Source organism: Carcharodon carcharias, chromosome 18 (assembly GCF_017639515.1).
Source record: "Carcharodon carcharias isolate sCarCar2 chromosome 18, sCarCar2.pri, whole genome shotgun sequence".
In the NCBI taxonomy this organism is placed as follows: Eukaryota; Metazoa; Chordata; class Chondrichthyes; order Lamniformes; family Lamnidae; genus Carcharodon; species Carcharodon carcharias.
Window position 1 is genome coordinate 1,782,935 of NC_054484.1, and position 14,895 is coordinate 1,797,829.

At 42.5% G+C, this 14,895-nt stretch overlaps 1 protein-coding gene across 1 annotated transcript in view; it reads right to left on the minus strand.

Moving 5' to 3' along the window:
* Positions 1-225: 225 nt before the first annotated feature.
* Positions 226-14,895, minus strand: part of LOC121290901 (heat shock transcription factor 2 binding protein) — a 173,992-nt gene continuing 159,322 nt past the window's right edge. The window contains exon 8 of the mRNA XM_041211938.1: positions 226-428. Coding sequence (XP_041067872.1) covers positions 226-428 — 203 coding nt within the window. The remainder of the gene's footprint in view (positions 429-14,895) is intronic.

Below are 14,895 nucleotides of genomic sequence, written 5' to 3' on the forward strand. Positions count from 1 at the left end.
GAGAGATTTACCTTAAAGGTATGTTGAACCAAAGTGGTCTTCCTTTGGAACATTCAAAGGCACAAACCCACCACACCCGGCTTGACGATTACCTGCAATTGAAGTTTTTAATATTTTGCACCCTACAAAATGAAACCGAGATCCACATTCATTTACCAAACAATGTTTTCAAATATGAATAGATCTTGCAGCAAAAACTAATGTCACAAGTAAAACAAGCTTTTGTTAAATATTGAGCATTTTCATGTCCTCCAGCAGCTCACTTGCTAAGTTGCGGAGATCTGGGTTACGGTTGCTGGTAAGTTCTAGAATGCGCTGCTCTGGCAGTGATTCACGGATCTGGGTTGCTACTCTGGAGAAAACCTCTGGCTCAAGGATCAGAGACTGAATGAGCCGCAGAACATGGAGACAGACTTCTGCATCTGGATCTAATGGATAAAAACCGTAACATTGGTCAGTTGCATTATTGCTAATTTTTTAAGCGTTGCTAAAAGTTACAATAGGTTGATTTTATGTTGGGGAGGTGGTCCTGCCCCCACCTGCAAACCTAAGAGCGAACCGACCTTCAGTTGGCAGGCACACCTTGCAGCAATTTACCAAATGACCATTAATTGGCTTGACGTGAGACTCTACCCCTAAGCAAAAGGAAGTCCCGCCTCTGAAAGCTGCTGGCCAATAAGAGGTCAGCAGTGCCACGGAGAGCGGAGGTCACTACTCGTACTGCAGCGAGATCTGCAGGAAGGTGTGCTGTGCACAGGCACTGAGTGTTCTTTGTGTTCAAATGAAAGGATCCTTTCAGACATCCAGGATGGAGGCAGTGTTGAGTTCCAACAGTTGTTTAGAAATGAAGATTGAAACCAAGACAGACTCCTTCAGAGTTTTATTGCTTGTCATAAAACTCTCTACAGATCTCACTAGTAATAGCTGTTATCCCTTTAATACAACCAAATCGCTACTGAGATAAACAACCTAATAATTAGCAATTGAACTTCTTCAAATATTTTCCTTCCTGAACAGATTCCCCGCTTCTTAAAAGAAAGTAACCCATAAGTTTATATAATCTCACAAAAAAATAATGGTAATAACAAACATCAATATATATTTTTTCATTCATTAAATTTACCTTATTCCCTTCTTTAAAAAAAAACACATGTATAGATATGTCCACGCAAAAATAGTATTTTTTCTTAAAGAAGACGTCCCTCTTTGAGGATCTCTAGTAACTTCTTGGAGCTCGCTCCTCTTTAGGTGAAGCAGTCAGATAATTGGTGGCTGCTATCAATCCATTTGATCTTGGCATTTTCTTATTCTCGATCATGTTTTAAGCTTGTAATGTCAATTCGCAATCTCTTCTCGTTAATGCATTTTGTAGAGTGAACTTTTTCCCCCAAAGTGGCTTATCTAAAAGACATTCTATAAGTACCGTTCCTGAATACCCTTTTCCACTTAAAAAGTTCTGCCAGTATCTTTGATATAAAGGAGGCCATATCTACCACCTCAACAAAGGCAAGAGTCTCTGCTGCTAACGTACCTTTTGCAACTCTTCGTATCTTTTTCGATTCCCATGCCAAAGGGCAGCATTTTCCTCCCCCCCCACCATGAGAAACATTATAAATCCTCCCACATTTAAACATCCATCACAACACAGTTTCATTTTTCTAACATCACCTAAAGATGGGAATTCCAAAACACACTGCTCCATTTTTAACTTTGCCAATGTTTTGTTTACCTGAATGATTTCTTCAACCTTGGGATCGTTCATTTTAGTGCTCAATTCCAAAACATCAAAACTGACATCTGGCCTTGTTTGTTTGTGTCACCAAATTAGACTTCTGAGTTCCCTTTTTTCTGTTTCAGAAGCTGCTTTATCTTCCTGGATGGTCCTACACGACTAGGTGCAATGGGATTGACATTCTCTAAATAGGATTGCTGATGTAAAAGGGCATGTGATCCGCTCTGCCTGATTCCCAATCTAATGTACTTAAATGCACCAGAAGCCTGACCTGACTTCCAATTTTAAACTCCTTTCTAAGCCCATTAATGACAACTGTTTTAAATTCACTGCTACCACCCCACAAAAAAATCATCTAAATGCATCATGCATAAAGATGCTTGCAAGTTTCCTTCCATGGTGCCAATAAAACAGTGCCCGGGTCTGCTTCTAACTGAAGACAGCCCACCTGTAACAAAACTGACCTCACTGAGAAATACCAAACTCTGAAGGCATCATTTAAACCATATATGCATTTATTTAGCTTCCAAAGAGTCCCTTTTACATTTGGCACCTCTTTTGGTGGATGGAGAAAAACTTCCCTTTGAAGTTGATGTCCCTGTAAAAAAGCAGCTTTAAATATCAATGAATGTACATTCCAAAGCATTTATAGCTAATACAACTAAAAAGATCTTCAGCATAATTTTCTCTGCCATAGGTGAACCTACTCTTATATCCTAGTCACCCAGTTTTTCTTCAAACCTTCGTGCCACTAGCCTGGCTTTAGCTTTATAAGTGCCATCAAGAAGCACCTTTTCCGTGCATATCCATCTATGAGACAGAGTTGATTGTCCCCTATCTGGCATCTGTGTGTATACCAAATCCTTTACTAATTTATCATCTAATTTGTTTGAAGCTACTAAAACTTCTCGATCACATGGGCTTCTGCTCCTTGTAGCGTTACCAGTCTGTGCCATATTCCTTGACCTTGTTAAGCTACGCCCTCTATCCTGCCTTCTATCATGCTCCGGACTGTTACTGTTTGATCTCCATCTCCCATTTATAGATGTTCTTTCAACAGTTCGGGATCTCTTCCTAGAGGCGTGTTCACTCCCAGATCCACTGTCTGAACTGATGCTGTTTCCATTTTTGTACTTCATGTTCCCAATCCATAGGCCTAACCTCCTGTCCTTTATCTCGTGCATTTAACCAGTTTTTATATGTTCCAGTGGCTTTCCCTGCTCAACCTACAGTCGTTGCTTCCTACCATTGACTGGCCTCCTCTGGCAAGTATGTAACTTTAGCGCTAATTTTCGGCAGTTGTCCTATGAGACAAATCGCTTCATCTTCTTTGTCCAAATTACTGATTCCATCTTCAGATATCCCGTTAACTTCAACTACCTGGTCCTCACAATCATGCAACATATGGATATGAGAAGTACGTGGTTCCTCGTCCTTTCCTACACTTTTTGAACCCGCAAATTTGTAGTCTTTGCCAACTAACCTTGCCTAAATAGTCTGGTTTCCACGCTATAAAATAACTGTTTTATCATCTTTACCTATAATCTTTCCCGGGCCTTTCCACTCATTAAGAAGTCCTTCTCTCTTTATAGTATACCATGTCTCCCTGATTGAAAATAGTTTCCGATGGTCGCACACTGTCTTAGAGCTCATCAAATTCTTTCTGAAACTTCAGCTTTAAGGAACACTCTTCTACTCGCGTGTAGTGCGTTTAAATACTCAGAAAAGGTAGAGCTAATCGTAGTTTCCTCCCAAGCTGGGGGATGACATTCAGGACTGAAGGAATTTTTGGGTTTCTACCAAAAATCAACCGATATGGACTATAGTCCCCAACCATCTGCAGTGAATTCTTGGCATGGACAGCCCATGCTAAAGCTGATATTAATTTACAAAACATCTCATCTATAATAGCATGATTCCTTTCACACACTCTGTTACTAAAGGAGCTTTCAGCTGCGGTATTCATAACTATTACATTCATGTTTTCACACATATCCTGGAACTCGTCGTTAGCAAATTCATCCCCACTATCAGTGAGGAATTTCGCTGGTGGTCCCAATCTGGTCACTATCCACTTCTCCATTGCCTGATCCACAATTATTTTCTTTTCTTTACTGTATATATGATTGTCGACTGGCTAAACCTTGTTGCCAAATCTACGAAATGTAAAATAAAAATGTTCTTTTCTTTCTCCTACACCTTTAAAACCATTGCCACAACTTCATTGAAATCCCTCACTAAAAGTAGACTCACTATCGGCCGTGATGGTGTCCTTCTGTATTTCTTACACAGATCACATCTATCGTTTATCTCCTTTATAAGTTTAGCGTACTACCCATCCCTTATTCCTGCTTCCCTTAGCAAAATTTTTAATTTTTGCGAAGAAGGGTGGGCAAACTGCCGATGCAATTTTAATACGATTTGCTTTTTGTCTTCCAAATTCCTATCCCCTGACACAAATAACATTTTTTAATCTCCTTAGTAGAAACGTTAGGTTTTATTTAAGGAATACAGTAGTGCCATTCCCTGTTAATCCACAGGTTTTCCAAATACAATGGCCTTGTCATTTTCCATGTTTAGCTTCATTTGCACTTTCTTCATCGATGGTCTGCTCAACAGTAATGGTATTTTGCTAGACACTGCATCCATGCTGATAAAATGATTGACTCCAGCTGTCACTACCATTTTTTAAAGAGTTTAGGTTATTATCATCTCCAAATCTAAAACTGGTGGAACTCTCAAATTCTTTAACCTTATTCCGGTCCTTGTCATTTAAGGAGCCCAGGTAGAATTTTAACTAGTCTATTCCACAGACTGTAGACGTGCATCCTCTATCTAGCACCGCGCAATTGAAGGACTCTGCCACCAAGAAATTCATCACTGGACTGAAACGTCTTGTAACTAATGCAAAGCCCTCTCTTTGGTTAATATCTCCACCTTCTTTGGAGTCTTCTGTCTCATGTTTAATTTTGAACACATTATATCGTTTAGGACAGTTCATTGCATAATGGTATTTTGTATCACATCTAAAACACCAATTGACCACAATCTAGGCATTTCTGGGGGTTCATTCTTTAGTTGTAAATCTCCAATTTTTTTCTCCTGCCACAATTGTCCAAGGTATTTCTGTCCCATTGTCTCGGGTTACAAATCTCCTTTCATACTGATGCCTGTGTCCTGTTTCTAAATGATCTAACCTTAACATTGTATCCTCCATTTTCTTACCGCTGAATGACCCATTTGCACCATGAACGAATGTTTTTCCGAGGATTTATTTATTTATTTTTTAAGAACCTCTGACATCTGTTCTAGAAGTGTGCATGTCTTTCTGCAAGCTTAACTCCTGTTAGAACCAGAAGCCTGTCCATATTCGACACTCTGGCACAGTCTAGTAACTTGAACGCCAGCACCGATTGGGGAATTTCTAGGTGGAACTTTTGCAATCTTGCATATAGTCTACTGAATTCCATTATATAATATTTGATGGAATTTTTTTCCAACTTTCTAAATTTTTCAAAATCAGACCATGCTTCTTAAGCACTTAATAAGTCATCTTTTTGATAGATCCTATCTATAAAATCTAATAGTTTCCAAACCTTCATCTATGTCCAAATGCTCAGGCTCCAACTCCAAAAATACTTTGCATCTTATTTTGCTTTCATATGGTAGCGAAAGTGCCAAAGCCATTCCCTGTTTTCACTTTGGTAAGGACATAATCCGTGTCCACATGGTTACTTCATTTTTTCATTGACCATATGGGTGACGTTCAGAAAACATCAGTTGGTAATCATAACCCAACACTCGACATCTTGATTCAGCCATTTCTTTTTGTTGGTTTTTGAGTGACTGGAAACCACTCTGCTCATAAGGTTAACTCCAAATACAGTCTTTTGTCCAAAGAAAGCTTGGTTTCCATCTTCTTACTTAAAAGCAGAACCATTCTCTGCTACCGCTGTTGAGTTCCAGTAGTTGTTTAAAAATGAAAACCAAAAGCAAGACAGAGTTTTATTGCTTGTGATAAAATTCTCTACAGACCACACTAGTCTCAGCTGTTATCCCTTTTATACAACCAAGTGGGTATTCAGCTAAACAACCTAACAATTAGCAATTGAACTTCTTTAACTGTTTCCTTCCCTAATGGTCAGCAGTGCCCGGTGGGCACCGCGGGGTCTGGGGTGCTTTATCGACCCTCTTAATCACGTTTTGATTTGATGTTTGTAAGTTTTCTTTAAACTTTGCCTTTGGCTTTACAGATAACCTAACTTAGAGGCTGTGTTTACTTTATCCCTCATTTTGTTGATTTAGTTTATTAGGTTGGCTTTAAAAGAGCTAACAGGCAGCAGCCCTGGCATGTGGTTGAAGCTGACTTTCAGTAGCCCAACTGAAGAAGTGTTGGATCAAGGTGTACCCTGGTGTCCCTGCCTCCCTTTCAGGTTACCAAGGTCTGCCTCCAATCCCTCGGTGTTCTTTTCACCGTGCTCCTCTTCTGACTCACTACTAGACTCATAATAAGTCATGAGCAGCAAACTATCTATCAAACTCCTCACTACTCACACTGGCAATGATGCTGACTCTTTTTATCCCACCTTGGATGAGGGTTTTGAAAATGTCGGCTGGCCGTCTGCCTGTTTTGCCCGTGCAATGAGCGCAAAATCACACGGGCAATGAAAAATCACTATTGATTGGACTGTTAATGGCAGGCCCAGCTCCAGCACCTGTTCACCAAACAAAATATTGCACAAGTTTGTGATACTCACCTGATGTCATCTCATGCTACTTACACCCAATCATGACAGGTGCACACCATGGTGGGATTTGAACTTGGATCTCCGTGGCATTACTCTGGATTACTAGCCCACTGACAATACCACTACACCATCATATCCCTGCTTTCTGAAATGGCCTAGCAAACGTCACCATATTGAACACCACTTAAGATAGCATGGGCATAGAATATGCTATGGATTGGGGAGCTTCAACGTTCACTACCAGGAGTAGCTTAGTAGTACCACCACTGACTGAGCTGGCTCAGTACTGAAGAAGGGGGTCTGCAGCAAGTGGTGAGAGAACTAACATGAGGGAAAAACCTAAATGCTAATGTTGTAGCTGTACTGGGTAGGGTGTGGCTAGTTCTGGAGCACAAATCTTCAGTACCACTGCCAGAATGTTGTCTGCTTGCCTAGTCTTTGCAGTATCCAGTGCCTTCAGTCATTTTTTAATAGCACATGGAATAAATCGAATTGGCTGAAGACTGGCATCTGTGATGCTGGGGACCTCAGGAGGAGGCCGGGATGATTATCATCCATTCGGCACTTCTGGCTGAAGATGGTTGCAAATGCTTCAGCGTTGCCTTTTGCACTGATGTGCAGGACTCCCCAGGATTGAATAAAGGCATATTTTTGGAGTCTACTCCTTCGATCAGTTGATTAATTGTCCACCACCATTCATGACTGTGGCAGGACTGCAGAGCTTAGGTCTCATCCATTGGTTGTGGGATCATTTAGCTCTGTCCGTCACATATTGCTTTCCACTGGTTGACATGCAAGAAGTCTTGTGTTCTAGCTTCATCAGGTTGACACTTCATTTTTAGGTATGCCTGGTGCTGCGCCCCACATGCCCTCCTGCACTCTTCATTGAACCTGAGTTGATCCCATGGCTTGACAATAATAGGAGAGTGAGGGATATGTTAGGCCATGAGATTAAAGTTGTGGTCAAATATAATTCTGCTGTTGCTGATGGTCTACAGAGCCTCAAGGATGCCCAGTTTTGAGTTGCTAGATGAGTTCAAAATCTATCCTATTTAGCATGGTAGTAGTGTTATGCAACAAGATGGAGAGTATCCTCAATCTGAAGATGGGGCTTTGTCTCCACAAGGACTATGTGGTGGTCACTCCTACAAATACTCTCATGCACAGTTGTATATGTGACAGGTAGATTGGTAAGGTCGAAGTCAAGTAGGTTTTTACCTCTCGTTCGTTCCCTCATCACCTGCCGCAGGCCCAATCTAGCAGCTATGTCCTTTAGGACTTGGCCAGTAGTGGTACTGCCTATCCACTCTTGGTGATGGACACTGAAGTCCTCCATTCAGCCCTTGCCACCCTAAGTGCTTCTTCCAATTGGTGTTCAACTTGGAAAAGTACTGATTCATCAGCTGAGGGAGAATGATAGATGGTAATTAGCAGGAGGCTTCCTTATCTGTGTTTGAATTGATACCATGAGACTTCATGGAGTCCAGAGTCAATGTTGAGGGCTCCCAGGACAACTCCCTCCCGATGGTATACCACTGTGCTGGCATTTCTGGTGGTCTGTCCTGTCAGTGGGGCAGGGCAAACCCAGGAATGGTGATGATGGTGTGTGAGGCATTGTTGAGTGTGGGACTACTTTCCCAATTTTGCCACAGGCTCTCAGATGTTAGTAAGGAGGACTTTGCAAGGTTGACAGGGCTGAGTATCCCGCCATTTTGTGTGCTTAGGTCGTTGCCGGGTGGTGTGTCCGGTTGTGTTCCTTTTTGACTTTGCAGCAGGTTGGTACACCTGAGTGACTTGCTAGGCCATTTCGGGGGGCATGTAAGACTCAACCATGTTGCTGTAGGTCTGGAGTCACATATAGGCCAGACCAAGTAAGGATGGTAAATTTCCCTCCTTGAAGGACATTTGTGAACCAGGTGGTTTTTATGACATTTGACGATGGTTTCATGGCCACCATTACTGTGACTAGCTTTCTAATTCCTGCTCTTATTTCTTACGTAACAGTACTTGAACCCAATGATGAAAAATGGAACAAACATGCTTTGAGAGAAATTGAAAAAGCTGGATCTGGTGTTAAAACTGCAAAGGTTCAGGCAAATATACCGAGCAGCAGCAGCAGTTGGTAAAGCTGAATTGGCAAAAGTTTGAGCTCAGTGGAATAAAGAGAAACAAGAAAAGATCAATAGAATTCATGAATTAAATAAAAAGGATTATCACAGTATTATTCAAATCAAAGTATTATTTAAATGCTGATATATTGGGAAATGTGGATGTACAAAGGGGCCTGGGTGTCCTTGTACACCAGTCATTAAAAGTAAACAGGTAGGTACAGCAAGCAGTTAGGAAGGCAAATGATATGTTGGCCTTCATTGCAAGAGGATTTGAGTTCAGAAGTAGGGATGTCTCACTGCAGTTATACAAGGCCTTGGTGAGACCACACCTGGAGTATTGCGTTCAGTTTTGGTCTCCCTCAGAAAGGATAGACTTGCCATAGAGGGAATGCAGCGATGGTTCACTAGGCTGATACCGGGGATGGCAGGACTTATGTACGAGGAGAGATTGGTTTGACTGGGCCTGTATTCACCAGAGTTTAGAAGAATGAGAGGGGATCTGATTGAAATGTATAAAATTCTAACAGGGCTAGACAGACTAGATGCAGGGAGGATGTTTTCCCTGGTTGGGAAGTCTAGAGCCAGGGGATACAGTTTTAGGATATGGGGCAGGCCAGTTAGGACTAAGATGAGGAAAAATTTCTTCACTCAGAGGGTGGTCAACCTGTGGAATTCTCTACCACAGAAGGCTGTGGAGGCTGGGTCACTGAGTATATTCAAGAAAGAAATTTATAATTTTTTGGATATTAGGGGCATTAAAGGGTATGGAGAGAAAGCAGGAATATGGCATTGAGATTAGCCATGATCATACTGGATAGCAAAGCAGGCTCGAAGGGCCGAATGGCCTACTTCTGCTCCTAGTTTCTAAACGTTCTTAGCTGAGCATCGAAATAAACTCAGTGAAGTTCTTAAACCAGCTAAAGAGGACTTAACCCAGCAGTAAAATGAGACTAAGCTGCTTGCAAAAAGGAGGCAAAATTAAACATGTGTCTCCAGGAGAAGCAAAAAGAATGGTCAACTCATGAGGAAGAACTTACAGTTCAAAATGTTCCTGAATCTGCACAGGATAAGTCAGTTCCAGATGTAAATCTGGATAAAGACTTGGATGTTAAAAGGCATGCAGGCATGAAAGAAAATTGGGATCAGGAGTTAGAACCTGAACAGGATGGTTCAGTCTGGCTTTGAAAATGAAAGCACTGAAGACAACCAGATGTCCTTCTTCAAAGAAGAGCAGTGGAAAGAGCTGAAACCAGAGGGTAAGCAGTGATATGACTGGGAATTTGACCTTCAGTTCCAATTTATAGCAGATAATGCTCAATAGCCAAATGGATTGCCAGCAATCAGCAATATTATTGACAAGATTGACAAGATCAAACAAATTACAAGACCTTTGGACCCTTCATGAATGTAGGCCCAGGCCTTGACTTCACACTATCCTGTGCAGATTTAGGAAGGCAGTCATAGAGTGAGCAAGCAGGAGCAGACAAGCAGTGTTAAATATTGGACCAAGGAGGTCAAAGCATGGGAAAAGGAGAGAGCCAAGAAAGATTATTATGAATATGCCTATAAATGATGATATCCAGCTGAAGGCCAAGAATGCATTAAAAGAACCTGAAAAGCAAGTGCAGAAATTTCAACAGGAAGGTCAGCAACTCAAGAAAAAGCTGTAGAAAATATGCAGGCAGCTTCAGCAGACTGTTCATTAACATAAAATTGAAATATGACATCTTAAAGAAGAACATGAAAGTTATTGGTTCAGCCCTTATGATTTTATAAATATCAAAAAGTATAATTGTGGAATATGACAAAAATGTTACTTATACAGCATGTTAAATGTGTCAAGATAGATTTTAAAAATATATATTTTTGGAAATATGGTGGTATTCTGTAAAGAAGACTATGTTAGTGTGTGTGTAATTAAGCTGGGGGAAGGTTAGTAAAGACAGTTTGTCTGTGGGAGCAGAGAGATGAAAGATAAAGGGGATAGATGCATGCATTTGTAATGAAAGGCTATGGTGAAGTTGACTGTACGGGTAAATAGGTTGGATTTGAAATTTCATTGTAACATAAGTAGCAACTTGACTTTTCAGCTGTTAAATTGCAAAGGGAGTTTAGAAATGACAAGGGAATTTTACAACTTACAAAGGCTTCATAGGTAAAAATTGGAAGGTTATTAAATATTACTTTACCTGGAAGTGGAGGCAATAGGAAACATAGAAACGAGCCAGCTCCGCCATTCATTATGATCATGGCTGATCATCCAACTTAATAGCCTGCTCCTGCTTTCTCCCCATACCCTTTGATCCCTTTCACCCCAAGAGCTATATTTAACTCCTTCTTGAAAGCATATAATGCTTTGGTCTCAACTACTTTCTGGGGTAACAAATTCCACAGGCTCATCACTCTCTGGGTGAAGAAATTTCTCCTCATCTCAGTCCTAAATGGTCTACCCCATATCCTCAGACTGTGACCCCTGATTCTGGACTCTCCCACCATCGGGAACATCCTTCCTGCATCTACCCTGTCTAGTCCTCTTAGAATTTTATAGGTTTCTATGAGATTTCCCCCTCATTCTTCCAAGCTCCAGCGAATATAGTCCTAATCGACTCAATCTCTCCTCATATGTCAGTCCTGCCATCCCAGGAATCAGTCAGGTAAACCTTCGTTGCACTCCCTCTATAGCAAGTACATCCTTCCTCAGATAAGGAGACCAAAACTGCACACAATATTCCAGGTGTGGTCTCACCAAGGCCCTGTACAACTGCAGCAAGACATCCCTGATCCTGTACTCGAATCCTCTGGCTATGAAAGCCAACATACCACTTGCATTCTTTACCACCTGCTGCACCTGCATGCTTACCTTCAGACATGAAAGTTTTTAGTTTTTGGAAAAATTGAGTTCAAAGGGATGCTTAAAACAATGGAGTCTAAGATCAAAGGGGAAAAGGATATTTGACGAAAGATGTTGAGCTGAGTTGTGTTGGCTGTGTGCGGCAGATGTCTTGAGACCAGCTGTGTGCTGAGAAAAGTTGTGAATTTGAAGCAGCCATCCAGTTTCAAGCCAGAAAAGTCTTTGGTTTCAGAAAACAATCTGTTTTCCTTCGGTTCCATAGCAGAGTGAGAAGTTGTGTGGTATACCTTTTACTAAAGTAACAGAAGTTTTGCCTTGGATAATATTACTGGATTTTTATGGTTAAAATCTAAAAGAGAGCTGTTGCCAAATAGTGGGGTTTTTTTGGGGAATGTTTTGTAAGACTGTTTTAACCGTAATTTTTAATCTTGCTTGTTTAAGTTTTTCTTGTTAATAAATCTTTAAATCCTAAAAGTGTTATTGGGGTCAGGATTTTCCGTGCACACTGGTGTCAGGCATGTTCGGTAGCATCAGCAGACAATATGACATGATCAATTTCACCATGGGGTGAAACCAGTTCGCGATCGTCTGCTCAGCTCGCCGATGGTGGCTGGCGTTCTCGGCCATCAGACATCGGGAACCTCATTGTAAAATATCGGTATATCATTATTAGGCCAGCCCACTGGAATCGTGCTCCCCCACCCCGCCGCTCCACTGGATCGTCCACTCACGTCAGCAGGAAAACACACCATTGTAGAACGCGTCTTGACAAGCGTCGTGTGCAGAAGTAGGGAGTTACTCATCAGGGCTTTGCTCACGTTGTGAATCTCCGAGGAGCAGAAGGTGCTGGTGTCTGACATGAAAGGTTCACTGGAGGACTGTCCATGGCATGCTGGGTGGATTCTCATGAAAATGGCTCTGCTGCGAAGCAGCGCACTGAAGTTGGATAATCACTGTTGATGCTGACAATGGATGATGGTTAAGGGGATGGGAAAGGAAGGGTTAGGAATGACTGGGAGAGGAAGATGCATCAGGGTGAGGTTGGTATGGGGGGGAGTGAAGGTTTCAGGATGGGGCGATGTTGGAAGCGGAAGAATGAAGGTGTCAGGATGGGGTGAGGTTGGGAGGAGGGGAATGAAGGTGTTGGGATGGGGTGAGGTTGGGGGGGGTGAAGGTGTCAGATTGGGGTGAGGTGAGGGGGAATGAAGGTGTCAGAGGGGATGAGGTTGGGAGGGGGGAATGATGGTGTTAGGATGAGATGAGGTTGGGGGGTGGGGAATGAAGGTGTTGGTGGGAGGTTGGGAGGGGGAGGAAGGGGGAGGAGGGGGTAATGGCGAGAAGACGGCAAGTGGGGAGGTAGGTGAAGGTGGGTGGTAGGTTCAAGGCAAAGACTGTGCAGATGGGAGGGTGTCCAGGGGGAGGAAGGAGTGCAGGGAGGGGAGGGAGTAAAGGTGAAGGAAGAAGTAAGGGGCTGGAGGAAGAGATAAAGCTGGAGGAAGGGGTCTTGGGGAGGGGGGGGGGGGTGACAAAGGGTGGCACAAGATGTAAGGGTGGAGGGAGGAGTCAGGGAGAGAGGGGGAACTAAGCATGTGGGGAGTCCAAGAGGTGGGAAGGGGAAAGGGTTCTAGGGGAGTGGAAGGGGTGCGAAGTGGGGGAAGGGTGTGAAGGGGTGTGGAGGAGGGGATGTGCAGGTGACCGTGTATGGGAAGGGTCAGATAGGTCCATGTTCCTGGGGAGCGAACTGAGGGTTGATGTGGTTTGGAGGTGAGAATGACAGGGGGTGGAGTGAGGCGGTAGGGTGAGAGTTCGATGGCCGCGATAGAAGGGGCGTCGAGTGTGGTTGGTGGGGACCCGGAGGCAAATATGGACCCTGGGGGTTGAGGAGGAGAAGTCGGGGATGTGAATGTGGATGGGGTAGGATTTTCGGGAAGGAAGGGACTGTGCACCTGGACATTTTCGAAGGAAAAGGAAAGAGATAATAAAGTATGCAGTAACTTTAAGATACTGTTTTAAAAAGCCTGTGTATACATTTACCTATCTCGATCTGTCTATAACTAGGATCTTAAAGCCATGTCTGCGCTACAATGTTGTATTTTGCTTCAAAATATAAATGTAATCTGTCTATAAATGAAAAAGTACAAGGCATATTTTCCCCCATTTTATGCCTTGGGTATGCCTATACCCATTATGGAAAGCTTTCATCCCATTTGGGCTTCATGGAAACTTTCAAAGTATTGTTAAATGTGTGTGGAGAGCTCTCACCTGGAAAAACCAAAAATGTATGAATGAGCTAGGGATACAGGACTATACAGCACTTCCCAAATAATTTTCCAAATGCAGAATACCATCTAGCCACTTCAGATGGGAGATTTTGAGAAAAGCCAACTTTACTTCAGGCCAATGTCCCATCCAAATCATCTTTGTACAGGGTGGGTTACTAACTGCTCTGAGCACTACTTCCTTGTCCACGGGCAGGTTACATTTTAAAGTCACTTACTACAACTCTATAAATGTAATGGTATTACAGTTGAATAATGGCAACTACAGAGGCATGAGGGAGGAGCTGGCCAGAATTGACTGGGAGATGAGACTAGCAGGAAAGACAGTGGAACAGTAATGGCATGAGTTTCTGGGAGTAATTTGGGAGACACAGCAAAAATTCATCCCTAGGAAGAAGAAGCATAAAGGAAAGACGAGGCAACCATGGCTGACAAGGGAAGTCAGCGACAGCATAAAAGCTAAAGAAAAAGCATACAATGCAGCGAAGAGCGGTGGTTTGGGAAGCCTACAAAGACCAACAGAGGACAACTAAAAAAGAAATAAGGAGGGAGATGATTAAATATGAGGGTAAACTAGTCAGTAATATAAAAGAAGATTGCAAGAGTTTTTTTTAGATATATAAAGGTTAAGAGAGAGACAAAAGTGGACATTGGGTCACTGGAAAATTACATGGAAAAGTAGTCGTGGGGAACAAAGAAATGGCGGAGAAACTGAATAGGTACTTTGCGTCAGTCTTCACAGTGGAAGACACGAGTAACATCCCCAAAGTTCAAGAGAGTCAGGGGGCAGAGGTGAGAATGGTGGCCATTACCAAGGAGAAGGTGCTAGGAAAACTGAAAGGTCTGAAGGTGGATAAATCACCTGGACCAGATGGATTACACCCCAGAGTTCTGAAGGAGATAGCTGAAGAGATAGTGGAGGCGTTAGTGGTGATCTTTCAGGAAGCACTGGAGTCAGGGAGGGACCCAGAGGACTGGAAAATCGCTAATGTAACCCCCCTGTTTAAGAAGCGAGTGAGGCAAAAGATGGGAAATTACAGGCCGATCAGCCTGACCTCGGTCGTTGGTAAGATTTTAGAGTCCATTATTAAGGATGAGATTTCAGAAAACTTGGAAGTGCATGGTAAAATAGGGCAAAGTCATCAAGGGGAGTCATGCCTGACAAATCTGTTAG